Genomic DNA, 20,119 nt, shown 5'->3' on the forward strand with positions numbered 1-20,119 from the left:
ACTACTTTTTTTTGTTTTTGTTAAAAAACTCAAGGAATAATTCCCAACACAAAAGGGCTTGAGGGTAGTAGATAGTTATTTTTTTGTTTATTTATTGTGCTATTGACTTTGTTTTGATCAAACAATTGCATGTAATAAAAGAGAATAAGTAACTAGTTTAAATATTGTGTTGATATTGTTAAACTGACAATAGCACTCCCTATAAACAATAACAACTTTTACAGTTTATACATGTAATTGAATCGGACGATCTCATCATGCAGGATCAGAATCAGAATCAAAAGCATAAAACCCTGATCGGAACATCCCTACACCCAAATATTAGACCACTCCAAATAAAAAAATGACTAATTTTCTGCATCATTCCAGGTCACTAGTGTGTGTTAGTGACAGAAAGAAAAGCTCTGAATCACTTGAGGAAAAGTTATTTGACGGCACCATGTACCGTATTTTCCGCACTATAAGGCGCACCTTCAATGAATGGCATATTTTAAAACTTTGTTCATAATAAGGCGCACCGCATTATAAGGCACACCGCATTATAAGGCGCACAGAATAGACGCTACAGTAGAGGCTGGGGTTACGTTAAGCATCTATTGGATGGAGCTGCACTAAAGGGAATGTTAACAAAACAGTCAGATAGGTCAGTCAAACTTTATTAATAGATTACAAACCAGCGTTCTGACAACTCTGTTCACTCCCAAAATGAATAAACAGCTGTTTTATTATTTTCCCCGAGGTAAAGTCAGTGACGTGGTGTTTTGTTTATCTTTTAACAACAGCAAGGTATAACATGTAGTGCAACATTTATATCACATAGCGGAGGGGAACTTTTCCCTGATTCAATAAACACGTAAAAAACAGTGATACTGTTACGGTAAATCAAACGTTAGTGCAATCACAATATAGTAACACTCCAAATAGTGCAGAGCAATAACAATACATCAATAACTCAACGTTGCTCAAACGTTAATGTCACACAACACAACACACAAAATAAACATGTAAAGCTCACTTTATGAAGTTATTCCTCATCCACGAATCCCTCAAATTCTTCTTCTTCAGTGTCCAAATTAAACAGTTGGGCGGATACAGCATCCAACATGCCCGGCTCCGTCTCGTCGAAGTCGTCATTAATCGAGTCAGTGTCGCTCCTGCTCTATTCCCGTGTTCTACTGCGTGACTGATGGTCTTAAGTTTAAACTCTGCGTCGTAATAGGAGCCATTTTGGGGTCTTTACATAAACAAAAAAATGGAAATGAAACGGCACGCCTCGTGCAGTCATATATCCCAGCATGCACCACGCGCTTCTTCTTCTTCTACGGGGGAAAATGAAGACGGGGAAAAATGAAGTTGGCGGCTGCTTACTGTAGTTGCGATTGATTGATTGATTGAAACTTTTACCTGTTGGAGGCTCAATATTGGTCCATAAATAAGGCGCACTGTCAGCTTTTGACAAAATTGGAGGTTTTTAGGTGCGCCTTATAGTGTGGAAAATACGGTATATATTTATACACACATATTTTTAAGTTTTATCTTTTTGGGGAAAAAACACCACCTTATTAATTGAGATATCTGCGGGTACAATGTGAGGTACTTACTCCTTAGGTGGGTTGAGGTCTTCTGGTCTCGTCTCAAAAAATACTTTGACCTCTTCACACTGGGAAATGTATACTGGAAGCTGGATGAGGGCCTGGAAGGGTGCAAGAACGTCGGGGAATGTTAGATATAATCACTATACCACATTACACAAACGAACTACTTTCATTTTCACTTTCGTGTTTGGCATGATTGAAATTATGTTAAAAAATTAACACCGTACAGCATTTTAAGGACGCTGTGTTTTTTTCAAAGTATGGTCCGTACAACCTCAACAAGCCCAAAGTGATTTGTGAGTTTTCCTGGAATCTTATTCTTCTTTTGGACTACATTTCAAATTCTATTTCAGCACAATTCCCAAATTATTTGACTTGCAAACCGATTCAAGACAATTCATTGCACACTGCTGTTGTAATAACCCCCTTGTGGAGGATTTCAAGTATCTCAGGATCTTGTTCACGAGTGAGGGAATGCGAAGTGAGAGCTCAACAGGCCAATCGGGACAGTATCTATATTACTGCAGATGCTTGCCGACGTGGTGAAAAGAGAACTAAACCAGAAGACAAAGCTCTCGATTTATCGGTCGGTCTACGTTCATACCCTCACCTATGGTGACAAGCTTTGGGTAGTGGCCGAAAGAGGAAGATCACTGATACAAGTGGCTGAAATCAATAGGCTGAAGAAATAGGATGGATGTAATGACCCAAATATAAGACACTATTTGTTTTTCTAAAAACGATTGGGCCGTTTATACATAGAGAAGGGATACATAGAGTAGGCCATCGATCAGTACCGGACAATTTTCCTGAAAAGTACATGATCGCCATAGCCGATCAATGCCTTTTTATGCCGACCAGAAACGTCGACCCCATCTGGCTGAGACGGTATTTATTTTTAGTCCGTTGGCAGACCAGCTAGCAGCTGATTATGTGTCTTAATAAACAAGAACCGCTCCCTTAGGCTAATAATAATCCCCCCCATTGCGGCGAATAAACTGCATTTCTTAGTAAGTATCGTCATCAAGAGGACGACGAGGCTAAACATGTTACACACCAATTCAGAGGTCTACAGATTTATACATGCAACCAACTGGTGGTTCTAAACACCTTATTCCAGAAAGACAGTATGAGCTTTTCATCCTGTCACTCCCACATACCAGTAACTTGGAGAGATGCAACTGAAAAAAAGTTGAAAACAACAGGGGGGAAGTTATGATGGTAATGACCAGTAAAGCAGTCATCAAGCAACTGTTGAGCAGCTAAGAAATAAATGTTAAATGTAATAAACTGGTTGTTATTTCACTGATACTGCAAACTTGATTAAGAAAATGTTCAATTGATCTTGAAAATGTTCTCATATCCGGGTCAATTTACTTAACATTTATGTTCACAATTTCATTGGTAAAGATTTAATGTACATGTGGGAGTACTCCACGTAAAATAATGGTTGCATGGTTTTTCTCAGACACAACATCCTGATCTTGTTCTGTCTTAAGTCCCTCCTTGTCCTCCCTGTGGAGGATCCCTTGCAGAAGACAGATTGACTCTGACAACACGGCTGCAAATGAAGACAAACAGCCATGTTTACCCGCATCACTTCTACTTTTGTCTTTCAAACAAACCTCCAAAAAAGGGGCAATACAATCTATCGCCTCTCATGCTTGATGACCAAAATCAAGAAACAGAACACTGACTTTGTGCCACGCCCTCTTATGCTGTAGCTGGCAGGCAAACCCCAACACTATCCATCAAGCGCTCTCTACCTCAGGTTTTAATACTCTTAAGTGTTTCTCTTCTGTCCTTCGAGGGAGCACGGTGACTCTAACGTCAGGACTGGCAGCCAGGCACCCAAACCAAGGTGCCCTCGTCCCACGTGGCACTTTGCCTTGTCATACAGACTTGGGTAAAGCCACTTTTCCAACAGCTTAGCTGCCAAAGTCAAAAATAGACACCTACTGATTCACGGTGACCACAATATTGCTCATTCATCTCCTGAGCTGAATGCTTGATTCATGGGTGACACCCCCCATTGACGATGTCTGGCCCTGCGACCCACGGAAAGCCACGCACTGTGCATGAGGTCAAAGTTCACGGCCAACCTTGGATTTATGTCCCTCTTCTTGTCAGACGGTGGCTCGTCCCCTCATTACGATGCTCTCCAGGGACGAGACGGGAGGGAGTGCGCGGCAGGCCTACATTACTGCAAATGGACTTTATGGGTGTTCTTTACAGCAGCCGGCATTTAGGTAATTGTGTATGTTTGTGTGTGTGTATGGGCTTTCAGAGAACAGTGAGATGATATCCGCCATGCATGAATCAGGAAGCTATGTACAGTGTTATCTTGGTTTCTGTTAACAATCCTGTCCAAAAAGTCTGACAAAGACCAATTTGTACAAAAAACAAAGCAATTTTCCCATTAGTATTAATGTAGATTTTACTACAGTCGTCCCTCGCCACATCACACTTCCACTAAATCAAGTCTTATATGTATTACATTGCAGTATTAGTCAAATGTTCAATTAATACGTTGTGGCGATCAATAAAGATAGTCACTAAGAGGGAATTCCATTTCCAGGTTAAGGGTGAACAATGTTAATAACAGAGGCTAATTTTGGCGCTATTTTATCTTCACCACAACAATCACGGCCATCAACTTTTGAGTTAGGGTTAGGATGGACTTCATCTTCAACTTCTGCCTCGTCAATAACACATTTCCACATAGGTGAGCCTTTGACAGGAATGATGTCAAACGACGAGAAGAAAGACGTACCAGTACCGGCGCACGAGACTGGGATCAGCAGCTGTCTGGGCAATGCTAAGCAGAGATGAACTCTGTTGATGTACTTCATTCATTTAGGTTTTTACTGTTAGCATGCTAACATTAGCATGTTACCTCTTTTAAAGCTAATTTTACAGGCATAGACCTCAGAGTCATATAACTTGGAACTGTACTTGACACATGCTAACTGTTCCTATGCTAACTTTTAGAACTAATTTTACAGGTATGCCAAGAGTCATATACCTTGGTATTTGACACATGCTGTTAACATGATAGTTAGCTTTATCTTTAAATTTTTTTGCAGATTTGCCCCTTAGAGTCACATATTTTACCGATTTTCTTGATACATGCTAATTGTTATTTTACTAACTTATTTTTAGCTAATTTTACAGGCCTACACGTCAGAGTTGTATACTTTGGTACATGATAAATGCTAACTGTTAGCATATTAACTTTTGTTTAGCTAACTTTAAAGACATACACCTCAGAATCCTCAGCTCAGACCTTGGTACTTCACACATGCTAGATGTTTATGTTAGTTGGATTATTCTTGTGATTTTTGCGGGTACGTGCCTTCGAGTCACATATTCATCGGCGCTACCTATTTACAGATTTAATCAGATTAAAAATAATAAATTCTTGTCAAACAGTAACAATTGCTTCCAACATCCCCAGGAGAAGAGATGTGAGCCTAGTAGATCAAAATTCCCACCCCTGCCTGAGCTTTCTGGAATTCCCTTACACATCCCGCCTCTGATTCTACCTCTAAAGGTGGAAGTTTCACTGCGGTGTAGTTTATATAAAACAGTGACACGCTGGAAAAGCTGTCTTTTAAAAGTAAATGTAAACGCGCTGTTATTACTTATCTGTGGCGGAAGTCTGCAATCTATAATGAGCTCTTGTTTAGTATGGTGTTTTTCTCACAAGCATCATCTGGAACTGGATCAAGCCTTGTGTGACCTCATCCTAACTCAGCAGTTTAGAAGTTGATTTATGCAAAAAACTAAAACTAAACCAAAGTCTGTGTATTTTTTTAATGCATGTTTTTCCTGACTTGGATAAACATGATATTTCTCAACCGGGGGAATTCCACACGAGTCAGGTTAAAGCCTCAACAGTGCAAAAAACGTCTGACTCTGCTCTTTTCCAGCATAAACATGACTTTCCACCTTAACTAAGGGTGGATCAAAAACAATTTAGCTACTTAAGATGTGTTTTTGTAGTTCAAGTTCTCCTTGTCTGTGAGTGTAGCCCTGGGGTGGTAAAGGTGCTTCAACTCTTCCAATGAATACCTACCGGAAAGACTCCCCTGAGGCCAGATGGTACATCTTAACACTAAAGTCAAAACTAACAAGGAGGTGTGAATATTTTAAGAACACTTGTAAAACGGAAGAAAAACACCACCTACTCACTAAACCTTCTGCCTTTAGGGCAGGGGTGCCCAAACTTTTTGCCTCCAAGGGCATAAGTGAAAATGTGCCAATGGGCTGCGGGCTAAACATTTTAACCGATTTTAAGTGTGACATAGCCTAAATGTAAACAATAAAGTTAATTTAATTAGTGCAAATAACAATGATTGTTAGCATTGCGGATATGCCATCAATGATTGTGTGTCCTGATACAAGTTTTTACTCACAATACGATACCGTTATTGGAGCCTTGAGTATCGACTGATATTGATACGATGCGATATCAGCAGGAATCCTATATACATGTATTATTTTGGAGTGTGGAATGCTAGAAAAGGTTTTATCATGTGAAATTAGTCAAACAGAATAATGATAGGTATAAAAAATACACTAACCCATTTATTAATACATGTCTGCAATAGACTTATGCTGTCTTTAAGTTGAAGTGGAGTGGCAATTGTTTAGTTTTTTTAAGTTAAGCTCATGACATAAGTTGAATGATGCGGACACGTTATTTATATAAATATTTTGTAATAATTCTGTAATTTTTTTAATACTTTATTAACAAATGTCATGTTTTAGACTGCAATGTCATTGATTAAGGGCACTTATTATGTATGACTAGCTTATGTGCTATTGTGTGCTTAGCTGTTGTGTAGCTGCTCGCTTCAAATAGTCTATTTATTTTGTCAGTGTTAGTGGAGTGTCATTTTTTTTGTCCACATTAATTCATGAAATGAAGCTCATGACATAATTAGTTGAATGATGCGGACATGTTTGTTACTGAATACTCTCTAATACGCTTCTGCCTTGGAGACTTTGTTACTTTAAGTAATTTGCAACTATTATTATGTATTTGTTTATATATTAACAAATGTCCTGTTTTAAACTGCCATATTGTTTAATTAGGAACACATATGTCCCATGTGTGTGCTATTGTGTGCTTAGCTGGTGTGTAGCTGCTAACACAGGTAAATATACTATTGCATGATTGCTTGCATTGGAGCCTACTATATATTGGAAAGTTTAGATGCAACCCGATGTAATCCCGTATTGTTTTTGTTTTTTATGATATCGGACAAATATCCGATATAAATATCAGATCGGGACAGCTTTAGTGAGCTTGAAAAAAATTTAATTTGGGAAGCCATCCTTTGTCAGACCTTTGTATAGACTAAATCATAATGCTCAAGAGTCTTGACCTCAGCCCCATCAAATACCTTCAGATGAACGAGACGCACTCCAAAATTTTGAATGAAGTCTTCCCAGTGGAAGCGGAACTAAACAACAATAAAACGGGTCCAAGGTTTGGGCAACCATCTAAATGTTTTCCTTTTGCTCCAAAGGAAATTAGTTGCAAACTATTGGCACATTTATGGCTGCAGCTTTGCTACAGTGGAGCCTAAGCGAGTGTTGTAGTACATTTTTCCTTCTTTTGTAAGGGGATTATTCTAATACGAATTGCGAAATGGGCCGTGTAAGACACATGCAAGTTAAGAATGGTCTGTATTGTTTTCAAGGATTCCACAAACAAAAATTATGTCTTTGGATGGAAAATACTTTATTAACCAGAATATCTTCTTGGAAGCCAGTGTCATCTGCAGTTGGACATTGGTTTGCATAACATGGCTATTTGATTTACAAAATGTGTCACTCTGTGACACATTATGTTGAATATTGTCAACAAAAACGTCTACAAATCAGTTTTTTTTCCAAGACCAGTTTTTATTTATATTTATTTATAACCGGTTTGATATCATATACCGTATACAGTAGTACCTCAACTTATAAACGTAATTGGTTCTGTGATGGAGCTCTTAACTCAAAACACTTGTATTTCAAATCAACATCACCCATTTTAAATGAATTGAAATCAATTTAATCGGTGCTTGGCCCCATCAAAACGGCTTCAATGGCATTTATACCAGTTTCATTTAGTCCACATTTCTACAAAACAAGAACAATCAACTACAAAGCGAGTATGTACGTGCTCGGTACACTCACCCTGCAGTATTCATTGATGGGATTTAGCCTTTTCATGGCCACATCTCTGATATGGCTCCTTCTGAACAGGATCTTTCCTGTAAAAAAAGACAAAAAAATGTTTAAGTGTTTGTACGAAACTCTTTAAAATGAGTGTTCTCAACGTAAGCACAATCAGGACTTTGTTTTTCTGTCAGTTGGCACAAATGTCAAGGATTATAATTAGCTCGTCTTTTCAAAACACAAATTATGTTGTCACTGCTTGCTCTTATCTTCCTCACTATCTTACTAATTACAGGTACAGTCACGCTATACAACTACAGTCTATCCCGAAGGGGTTTTCCTAATTTATTCCCATGACTGTATGTATGTTTTCCCTACTCCTGAATAGTGAACATTGTTAAATCATGTTCCTCTAACAGGTTGCCTTTGCTATTGTTTCCAACTAGGGATGCAACAATAAATGGCATTAAGGTAAAAATCGGTTAGTATTATTGTTTTAAATTAAGATTATCAAAAAAACTGTGATTGATAACTGCACTTTGATGAACTCACGGACCAATTAGCACTAGCTTAAATGCTAACATTTAACAACAACCTAACACAGAAGACACATTAGCAACTAATATTTTCAATTGTGCGCATTGAATCTACAGGACGTGCTCCCTTAAAACAGATTGATGATATATACTTACAGGATTTTTTGACACAGACCTAAGTGTCTACAACAGGGCTTGTATGATGTCACATAAATCGGAAGTTAAGCACTCAATTTGCTCAATCAATAAAACAATAACAACATTCTAAAATTTGTAAAAATTAAAATGGAAAAAGATAAACATAACTTATTTTTTGGATCATGGGAGCACCAGATTATAGGGCGCATTAAAGGGGCCATGTTATGATTTTTTTTTTCTACATTTAAAACACTTCTTTGTGGTGCAACATGTAATGGTGGGTCTTTGGTCTGAATGTTGCACAGATTATGTTTTACAGATCATCTTCAAGTCGCTTTCTGACCGTCTCTTCAGTCTTATTTACGTGGCTCCATTTCGACTGTGTCTTTTTCCGGTCATCTTTGTTGTACCGGTAGTTTCTAGCGCTTCCATAGCAAATCTACTGACAGATATGGGGCATTCTATCAAATTAAAGCAAAGTGATGTCCCTTAACCAAAAAAAGGTTTTATTAAAACACTTAAGTATTCAAACATGCATTTTTTACTTACTTTATATTATGATCCGTTAAACCCAGGGTATTCATTGAGATAGTGAAATTATAAATATAGAGTACTTTCTATTGAGGTGTAGCTGTCCCCAATCGTGACACCTAAATTTAAATTTCTGAAAATAACGCTGAAAACATTTGTTTCAACGGTGCAATTTAAAATATCTTTATGATTAAATTTAAACATAGTTTGAAAGACAGATATATTGTAGGTTTATTTTTTTAATTAAAAAACTGCTCAAAAAATCATGTCCCTGGTTTTTATGTCACTACAGAAATGCAAGAGTTTTAGAGGCGTGGCTGATTCTAAATTTAGGCCACACCCCTACATTTTTTGACCAGGAAGTGACATTGCATTTTTTCCCATCATGGCTGTATGGTAAGTAACTCAATCCTATCGTTTTTAAATAGGTGTGTTCCAAAGTCTGAAAATCAGTGTGTATCTTTAGAAACTGTCACTTTTTAGCATTTATGAAACATATTATGTTTTCATGAGTGTACAACTCTTCAAATATGTGTTTGCTTTCTAGCGTTATTTAGTTTTGGTAAAAAATTTGCTAGAATTGTCTGTCTTGAAACATATGATAACGTTTCAGTGGTGACATGATCATTTTGGTAGGGACAAAATGAAAGGGAACATAGTTTATTCTAGCGATGTCCGATAATATCGGCCTGCCGAAATCAACATAAAAAACACAAGATACACTTACAACCAACCCAAAAAACTCCCTCCCCTATTTACACTCATTTAATCTCATTCACACAAAAGGGTTGTTTCTTTCTGTTATTAATATTCTGGTTTCTACATTATATATCAATATATATCAATACAGTCTGCAAGAGATACAGTCCGTAAGCACACATGATTGTGCGTGCTGCTGGTCCACTAATAGTACTAACCTTTAACAGTTAATTTGACTCATTTTCATTAATTACTAGTTTCTATGTAACTGTTTTTATATTGTTTTACTTTCATTTTTATTCAAGAAAATGTTTTTAATTTATTTATCTTATTTTATTGTTTTTTTTTTTTAAGTACCCTATCTTCACCATACCTGGTTGTACAAATTAGCCATAATAATGTGTTAATTCCACGACTGTATACATCAGTATCGGTTGATATCGGTATCGGTTGATATCGGTATCGGTAATTAAAGAGTTGGACAATATCGGAATATCGGATATCGGCAAAAAGCCATTATCGGACATCCCTAGTTTATTCCTATCATTTTGAAATTATGTGTTCACTAAATCTTAAAATAAGTGATTATTTTCAGGAATCATTGTTTCAATAATCTATTCAAAGCAAATAAGCATGTTTTTAATGTAATGCTGGTTTCTATCTGTAATTGTAGAGTTCAGAGAGAAAGAATCAAGACACCAACATGCCATAACCAAATAGAAAAAGTGGAAAAGAAAGGTTGAGAGGATACAGAGAAAGAGTAAAGGCTGACCCAGTTAACACCAAGAATATTTGAAGAAGGAATACGAAAGAAATAAGAAAAGAAAGGAAGAAGGAAAGTTTGAAATTGTCAACGATTTATCGGCCAGGTAGCAAAAGAAGGTTAACCCTAGACCTGGAGGTCAAAGACCACGTTTACACGACAGGCCAAAGTGGACCAAGTCAGATTTTTTTTAAATCTGATTTTATTATAGCTGACTGTTTGAATTATAAGCAACATGTGATCTTTATCAGACTCCAGTATAAACGCGCACAGGCCCCAGTGTGGCCTCGATGTCACATGTGATCACCGGATTCTTTAATTCACTACTACAGGAGAAAACATGCATGCCACAGATCAGCGTGTTAATTGGTTTGTGACGTGGCTGTTGTGGAGAGGAAATAGGCAGATGATGGAAATCAACAGAAGGAGGACAAAGAAAAAAATTGCAAAAAGGAAAGTGATCATGCTGCACACACGAATGACGTAGCTCCACCAAAGATGACGGAAAAGGTCCCATTGCCGTTTAAACTGCAGTCACATTTGAAAAAATCAGATTCCAAACGGATTGAGACTACATCCTGATGTGGCCCAAAATGATAGGAAAATATTAGATTTGAAGCACTTTGGGGTCGCAGGGTGGCTGTAGCCTATCCCAGCTGCACTCGGGCGGAAGGCGCAGTACACCCCGGACAAGTTTCCACCTCATGGCAGGGCCAACACAGATAGACAACATTCACACACTAGGGTCAATTAAGTTTAAGTTAAGTCAATTAAGTTAACTCAACCTATTCCCAGGTGTATGTTTTTGGAGGTGGGAGGAAGCCGGCGTACCCGGAGAGAACCCACATAGTCCCGGGAAAAACATGCAAACTCCACACAGAAAGACCCCGAGCTCAGGAATGGAACGAGGACCTTTTCTCTGTGAGGCACCAGCGCTAACCACTGTGCCACAGTGTTTCCACTAAATACTGAACCGACTTGGGTACTTTTTTTCAACTGATATTAACAGTTTTCTCCAAAAATAAATATTTTTATTGACAACAAAACATAAGTGTTTGCAATATTTCCAACACCAAGCATGTTATAAGTTAATATTACGCAATAATGTTGAGGGAATATGATACAACCTTTCAAACAAAATAGTGGTCACCACCCAAACATGTGCAGTCACAACCGAAACGCTCGGTGTTTACAAAGAAAAGCAAGTACATTGCGTTATCAATTAAAATATTATGATGCTGATTGGTTAAATGTATGTTCAATTTCATAAATCATTACTTTCGAAATCAAATCTACATTTGGATTGTTCCGTGTCATGTTTGTGTGTCCTCAATTGCTCTCAATTGCTCTGTTTGTTGTTATTCTCAATGTTGCTGGGACGGGTTTGGTTTTGGAATTGGATTGCATTATTGTGGTATTGTTGTGTATTGTTTTGTTGATTGATTAATAAATTCATTAAAAAAATACAAAAATAAAAAACAAAAAAAATAAATCAATCTGATCAGTGTTATGCATTTTAAAAAGAAAGATTGCATGTTGATTTTGAAGAATTTCATATATTGAAGTAAGACAATTTGTAAAAAAAAATAATTCTTATGGATTTTATTGTGAAAAACCTCAATAATGATGTTTAAAAATAATCTTTACACATGGTAAGTAAGCATTATATTAACAGAGTAACATAATATTTTATATCCATATTTGAAGGTTATAAGTTGGTAGTGACAAATTTGGGGAAAGGACAAACATTCCCAAATATTCTGAAAATACAAAATATAAGTTGACTGTTCTTTTTACAGAAATGTGTACTTCAGATATTGTACAATATATATAGGGCAAAGTTTTGAGAATACAACTTACAAAATACAAAAAATACTCCCAACCTCACTTTGAATCAATTCGGTAGAATGGCCCATATAAGTTAGAACTGTACGCTACTTTATATTAGATATGGCAACAGTGGAGGATTAATGCCCCACAAGAAGAGAACTACAGGAAAAGAAGGAGCTTATTGACTACTCCACGGGCTACAATGTCGAAAACTTGCAAATTTACAGGACTTATGCAGATCCCAAATACACATCAGCAGGAACCAATAAGTAAGAAAAGTTGGTTTTGCATAATAGGTCGAAACAAAACGCCAGATAATGTCTCCTAATAGATGCCAGGTTGGGGTCCTTACACACACCCCAAATTAATACTCGTATGTTGAAGAACAGCACGTCTGACTGCGGTAGCCACAATCCATCAAGCGGTGCTGCTTCGTAGCTTACCAAAGTCGTACTAAAACAGAAGGCGTCAACCTGCAGTCCACACGTATCTCTCATGCGTGACTGCCATCTACTGGTCACACTTATCATTAAACCATTTACCAAATAAAATAGCTTCTAGGTCAGTAAGCACAACCAGAATTGATTCATACATTAGGCGCGGCGGGTTATAAGGCGCACTGTCGATTTTTGAAAAAAAGGAAAGGATTTTAAGTGCGTCTTATTGTCCGAAGTATTCGAACAGTATTCAAACACCAAAATATTAATATGTCTCTTTAGAAGCCACAAAACTTAAAGTTAATTTTTCTGACAAGTAGGGTTTATTGTCTGTCTATTTAATATAGTTTTTTATCTTAAATACAACTTGGTTGAAAGATTTTAGTGTGTATATAAGTACTTTTTGTGCACGTTTAACAATACAGCAATAGTAATAATAACCATGATAATTTTGGTCTAAATAACTGTAATGGATTTTGTATATTGTCACCCTCAAATCTAAACTCCAAACATCTCAGAACAAGCTAGTCAGGTTACTTCTAGACCTCCACCCCAGATCCCACCTCACTCCTACCCACTTCTCCAAAGTGGGCTGGCTCAAGGTGGAGGACAGGGTTAAACAACTTGCACTGAGCCTAGTCTATAAAATCCACTACACCTCCCTGATACCGAAGTACATGTCAAACTACTTCCTTAACGTAAATGACCGCCATAACCACAACACCAGGGGGAGCTCCACTAACCACTTTAAACCCAGATTCCGAACTAACAAAGGTCTTAACTCATTCTCTTTCTATGCCACATCAATGTGGAATGCGCTCCCAACAGGTATAAAAGAAAGGGCATCTCTATCCTCCTTCAAAACCGCAATAAAAGTTCACCTCCAGGCAGCTACAACCCTTAACTAACACCCTCTCCGGATTGCTAATAATCAAATGCTAATAATCAAATGTAAACAATCAAATGCAGATACTTTTTCTTATGCCTTCTGATCTCTCTCTCTCTCTCTCTCTCTCTCTCTCTCTCTCTCTCTCTCTCTCTCTCTCTCTCTCTCTCTCTCTCTCTCTATATGTCCACTACTTGCTGTCCATATCCTACCCCCCCCCCCTCCACACCCCTGATTGTAAATAATGTAAATAATTCAATGTGATTATCTTGTGTGATGACTGTATTATGATTATAGTATATATGATAGTATACATCTGTATCATGAATCAATTTAAGTGGACCCCGACTTAAACAAGTTGAAAAACTTATTCGGGTGTCACCATTTAGGCAAGGCAAGGCAAGGCAACTTTATTTGTATAGCGCTTTTCATACACAAGGCAGACTCAAAGTGCTTCACAGACAACAAAGTGAAATGAAAGAAAATAAAAGCAAAATTAAAATGCAGACAATAAAAATAAAAACAGTGCAGACGTTAAAAGTTAAAAGATTAAAAGATTTAGCTGAAAGCTAAGGTGAACATAAAAGTCTTCAGTCTAGTTTTAAAAGTAGTGAGAGTTGGGGAGAGTCTGACATCTTCAGGAAGTTTATTCCAGCTATGTGTTGCATAGTGACTGAATGATGATCTCCCTTGATTTGAGTTTACTCTTGGAACCGCTAACAGATTGGTCTCAGAAGATCTTAGTGATCTAGAGGGCGTATATAGTGGGAGCATATCAGTGATATACTTGGGCCCTAGACCATGTAGTGATTTATATGTGAGCAGGAGGATTTTGAAATCTATTCTCTGATGTACAGGGAGCCAATGTAAGGATTTAAGAATTGGTGTAATGTGCTCACATTTTTTGGTCTTTGTTAGAACTCTAGCAGCAGCGTTCTGAACAAGCTGTAGCTGCCTGACAGTTTTTTTGGGAAGACCTGCAAGGAGACCATTACAATAGTCTAGCCTACTGGTAATAAAGGCATGTACAAGTTTTTCTAAGTCTTGAGCTGACATGAGCCCTCTAAGTCTTTTTACATTTTTGAGGTGATAGTAGGCCGATTTTGTTACTGATTTGATGTGACTGTCGAAATGTAAATCAGAATCTAAAATAACCCCAAGATTTCTGGCTTTATTTGAGGTTTTCAGGGACAGTGATTGAAGGTGTTGGATGACTTTAAACCTTTCTTTTTTAGCACCAAAAACAATTATCTCAGTTTTATCTTCATTTAGTTGTAGGAAATTTTGGCACATCCAGTGTTTGACTTGCTCAATGCACTGGCACAGAAGATCTATGGGGCGATAGTCATTTGGTGATAGCGCTACATAGATTTGGGTGTCATCGGCATAGCAATGATGGTCAATGTTATTATTTTGCATGATTTGTCCTAGTGGGAGCATATAGATGTTAAATAAAGTCGGCCCCAAGATTGAACCTTGGGGGACTCCACACGTTACGTTGGTTGGTTCTGATACAAAGTCACCAATGGAAACAAAATAGTTAGTGGTCAATTGTACGGAATATGTACTTCACTGTGCAACCTACTAATAAAAGTCTCAATCAAATCAATCAAAGTCACGTTCCTATTTCGAATAAATACACCACATGATGGTGCTGGTATTTAACCCCAAAGTTGGACGTGTGAAGTTGGCTTGATTCAAAATTTCTCACCGAGCTCAATTGGCAACACAACCCACGATAACTTAAGGGTGATTCGGCAAACCACCATGGAATTTGGTGCACACCTTTATGGCACTGACAAGCACATATCTGTAAAATTAAGGCAAGATTGGTTGAACAACATGGCGGCCATCAACTAAAACCAAGCAGGGATTATGTACTGATTGCCTAAAAACCCTTGACCAATTGTCTAAAGTTGATTAAACTTTGAGGATATCTGTATTACATTACTTTACAGTTATAACCTCTAAAAACACTTAGCGGAATGTTGAAATTAGAGATCTGATTAAAGTATTTTAGTATCTTAGAAGTCAAAGCTGGAAAAAGATCCTAAGAGAAAATAGACACTTTTTTGTAAGGTTGAAGTACTTTCTTGGAGGTTTACATTCAGTTTTGAGGGTCCGTTCACTATTTGTCTTGTGAATGTGAAACACATGTCTGAACCGACATGAAGGTAACCAGAAAGAAAGCCTGTTGAAGTCGAAGGCTACAGAGTGCAAAGATGTGTGGTTGACCTCCTCAAAAAGACCCCAGACTAACTTGCACAATTTGCACAATAGCCACAACCACCAGCACAATAAAATCACTGCAAGCTCAGTAGTTCAGAAGTCGATAGGGCTTAATATCACAGTATCCATAAACAATAAGTCTGGTTTTCCTTTAGGGGATGGTATGTTATTCTGTCTCTTTCCCCCTTCTTCTACTGACGGAGAGTTCATTAAACAGACTGTGTGTTTTTTGTGTGTGTGTATCTCCTCAATGAGTTCCAGACCTGCATGGCCTCAAAGAAATCCTATCCCTGACTAACCCACCCTAAGCTTGGTAGGGGAGATGTAGGCGGGGTTTCTGTGTCAAGCTCTTTTCCCAACAGGCGCTCTTATGCAAAGCGAACTAATTTGAATCTGTATCTCTATCGTAATTCCCTTTGGTCTTGTGTTTTGGATGTACGCTTACCTGGTAGGAAAGGAATTATCCTGCGCTTGGGGTCTTTCTGACCTCCTTCCACTGGGAATTTATCCAGTAATTCCATCTGAAACACAGCAAGAAATATTTAGAAGACACAATGGAATAAATAGCAGAGGAAGGGTCACATTTGTTTTAAACAAATCAGCAGTAACTTGGCCAATAAACGAAAAGAAGTCGGCCAGTGTTTAGGAATGCACAGAGCAGATGGTTCAGGCAACCACCAACCGTTACCCCCCTCTTAGTTCATCATATGCTGCAGTTTAGAACACAGGCATAGTTCAACATTTCTGTTCTCGTCATTATGGAAGCTTAGTTTCTAGTGGCTTTTTGAGATATATCATGACCTCGATTCCAATGTTCTTGAAATGTATTAAGTGAAGGTAAGGCAAAAGTTGCTTACTGAGTTAAGCCTGATGCAGCTGCTACATTAATAACAGCATTGTCATCTATAATTTACAGGTGAAAGGTCTCAGTTCTGAGACTAGAAGAAATGCTGAATCAGCCTTCCGAGGTCAAAGCACACATTTTGCACCGTCATATTTACTTGTAGACTAAATTATTATGTAAAATTGATGAAATGAACAAATGTTAAAAAAGTGTCATAAAATGACAACACATTGAAAAAACTGATATCCAAGCAAGGTCATAGGGTGCCTCGAATGCTGACAAAATTGACTCTTACTTCATATTTCTGTAACAAAAAATTATGTCTTAAAGTAAAATTCCCCCCAACACTGAGACAGTATTGATTTTAAGCTTGTTTTCTAATGAGTTTCAGCCCACTTTTAGCTTGAAAATGTAGGTGGGCCTGCATCAGCCTGCTGATGTCACCTACAGAATACTGAAGACAATTTCATATTGCGTAATATGTGTTTTGGTACCATCTTCATCCCCAATTACGATGTTTTCGAAATGATGAAATATGTTTTCCAGATGCATTGATGCAGTTTTGTAGCAATACAACTAAACAAGAGGTCAGCAGGCATACATTTCCTAATAATGAGAATTAGAGGAAAGTATGGACCTCTCCAGTCAAATTGACTCACGTAAAATGGGATCCACCAAGCGAGAGGAGTATGATTTACAGTGATCAATTTAATGATTCTGATTCCGAAGAAAAAAGGTTTAGGTCAGGATTTGGATGGAAACAAATGTAAAAGACTCAAGCCAAATGCCATAATGAAAATCAGTAGTACCCTCGAGGGGAGAAAGATTGAGTCAGAACCTGCTGATGGAGAAAGAAGAGCAGACCTGGCGCTCAAAAACAAAAGCCAAATAAATTCAGCTGTTAGTATTGGAAATGCTGAAAGAGCATGATGATCTGCAGCACAAGGCACGGTCAGGATTTGCCTCCCCTGCCTCAGCCTCAGCTTCAGGCTGAAAACAGTATGGGTGAAGTCCGCAATTGGGGGATAATTGGCCTTCTTCAGCTGTTTTGTCAGGAGAATCAGAACGGAAAATCTCCTCTTACCAAGAAGCCATGTTTGTCTAAAGTAATGTAAAATTCAACAACACATTGTATTTCCAGGTTCTATAATGTTATGTCAGTTTTAGAGTAATCATGGACCAGGGCGACAAAATCAACCAATAAAGTGATCAAAATAATAGTTTTACATTCCTTGATCGACATGTGTGTGTGGGGAAATGGGCTTCAGTATCGAGTCTGGCGATGGAAAGATGGCATTCAGTTAGTTTTCTATCTATTACTCAAAAACTAGTGAAATGCGGTTCATCTGGACGCTATGGGTCATTTAAATATTTGAACTGTGAAAAAAATAATAAAAGACATTTGTTCAGGCGGTGCTAGAGCAATTTGGTTATTTTAAGTAAACTGTACAACATTTTGGCTTTATTTTAAAATAGGCAGGATAATTTCCCATTTGACTTGCCAAACTGCTTGAATTCAGTAAAATTGTGTTTTGGCTAGATTAGGGCTGGACGGTATATCCGTATTACAGTTATTACCGGTATATTTTAAAAAGCAATATATATTTGAAACGATACTGCCATACCGGTATATTTTGATGTGTCTTTGTCACAGCCGGTGCCGCGCATGGGAATGGTCTGGCGCGCGTCCGGAGTTGCTACCGCGCAGTGCCGAAATCGAGCCCCCACCCCGCTACAGTCGCCTTTGTACACAGCTGACGTGCCCACACCGTAGCCCTGTCGGTGGGCGGGGGTTGGCTGCGGCTCCTATTTATTAAGCAAAGGTAACACAAGCCGGTTGAAAAGATTCAACAGAACAGCCGTCCGAGTCGACAAACTACCGTTGCTAACACTTAAAAAAAATGTTCAGCTGAAACTCTCGCTGATGTCATGCATTGCTTGGCAACAGACATTGCCTTTTAAAGCACGCACACCCGCGCACACACCCACCCACACACACACACACACACACACACATACATACACATGCACAAGATGCTGTCATAAACTGTCTCTCAACTGCATATGACATATATTAACACTAGGCTAGACACATTTTCTTGTTCCGTTGGCAGATTATTTTGCTTATCCTTAGTACCATCTAAGACAATGTTTTCTTCCTTGAAAAAAGTCTGAAAAAAGACGTGTCACTTTACATTCAGGGTCTAGACATATATACAAAGGCAAATCAACAGGTATCTTTAGACTTCTCTCCAAGCGAGTCAGAGCTTTTTTTCCTCTCACTCACGCACAGCAGCTAAGAAATATCTATTTATCTATCTATGTGTTGGTGTGACCATAAAACAGTATTTTGCGCTAGAAACGGATTGTCTTGTATTCTGGATTTCAAGAGTTGGCACTAATAAGACAAGTTAAAGGCCTACTGAAACCCACTACTACCGACCACGCAGTCTGATAGTTTATATATCAATGATGAAATCTTAACATTATAACACATGCCAATACGGCCGGGTTAACTTATAAAGTGACATTTTAAATTTGCCGCTAAACTTCCGGTTCGAAACGCCTCTGAGGATGACGTATGCGCGTGACGTAGACCGGCGAACACGGGTATGCCTTCCACATTGAAGCCAATACGAAAAAGCTCTGTTTTCATTTCATAATTCCACAGTATTCTGGACATCTGTGTTCGTGAATCTGTTTCAATCATGTTCATTGCATTATGGAGAAGGAAGCTGAGCAAGCAAAGAAGAAAGTTGTCGGTGCGAAATGGACGTATTTTTCGAACGTAGTCAGCAACAACAGTACACAGCCGGCGCTTCTTTGTTTACATTCCCGAAAGATGCAGTCAAGATGGAAGAACTCGGATAACAGAGACTCTAACCAGGAGGACTTTTGACTTCGATACACAGACGCCTGTAGAGAACTGGGACAACACAGACTCTTACCAGGATTACTTTGATTTGGATGACAAAGACGCAGACGTGCTACTGTGAGTATGCAGCTTTGGCTTCTAAACATTTGATCGCTTGACCGTATGTGCGCAACATTTTTTTGCGTATGTACGTAACTTTTTTAAAATATATAAGCTTTATGAACCTTGGGTTAGGTGAACGGTCTTTTGGGCTGAGTGATTGTGTGTGTTGATCAGGTGTTTGAATTGTATTGGCGTGTTCTATGGAGCTAGGAGCTAGCGGAGGAGCTAGGAGCTAGCGTAACAAACACGCAGGTGTTTTTATGCAGGATTAATTTGTGGCATATTAAATATAAGCCTGGTTGTGTTGTGGCTAATAGAGTATTTTCTTTCTGTCACTTAAACACTGCCACAACAGAAAGCCGCTGGAAAAAGTGTCTCAAAGGTTGGTCAAGTTAGCAAAAACAAGTTGTGATGCTACATTTAAGGTAATGGTGAGCAATACAGCACCAACAATACAGCTAATATAATATCATTTTT

The 20,119-nt window shown here is 38.2% G+C and overlaps 1 protein-coding gene across 5 annotated transcripts in view; it reads right to left on the bottom strand.

Annotated features, from left to right (window-relative positions):
* Positions 1–20,119, bottom strand: part of sh3pxd2b (SH3 and PX domains 2B) — a 70,786-nt gene that overhangs the window by 28,030 nt on the left and 22,637 nt on the right. For all 5 annotated transcript variants that reach the window (XM_062048717.1, XM_062048715.1, XM_062048716.1 and 2 more), the window contains exons 3-5: positions 16,267–16,342; positions 7,791–7,867; positions 1,602–1,693 (exon numbers count right to left, since the gene is read on the bottom strand). In XM_062048717.1, the coding sequence (XP_061904701.1) occupies positions 1,602–1,693; positions 7,791–7,867; positions 16,267–16,342 (245 nt within the window). The remainder of the gene's footprint in view (positions 1–1,601; positions 1,694–7,790; positions 7,868–16,266; positions 16,343–20,119) is intronic.

This window comes from Entelurus aequoreus, linkage group LG05 (assembly GCF_033978785.1).
Source record: "Entelurus aequoreus isolate RoL-2023_Sb linkage group LG05, RoL_Eaeq_v1.1, whole genome shotgun sequence".
NCBI lineage: Eukaryota > Metazoa > Chordata > Actinopteri > Syngnathiformes > Syngnathidae > Entelurus > Entelurus aequoreus.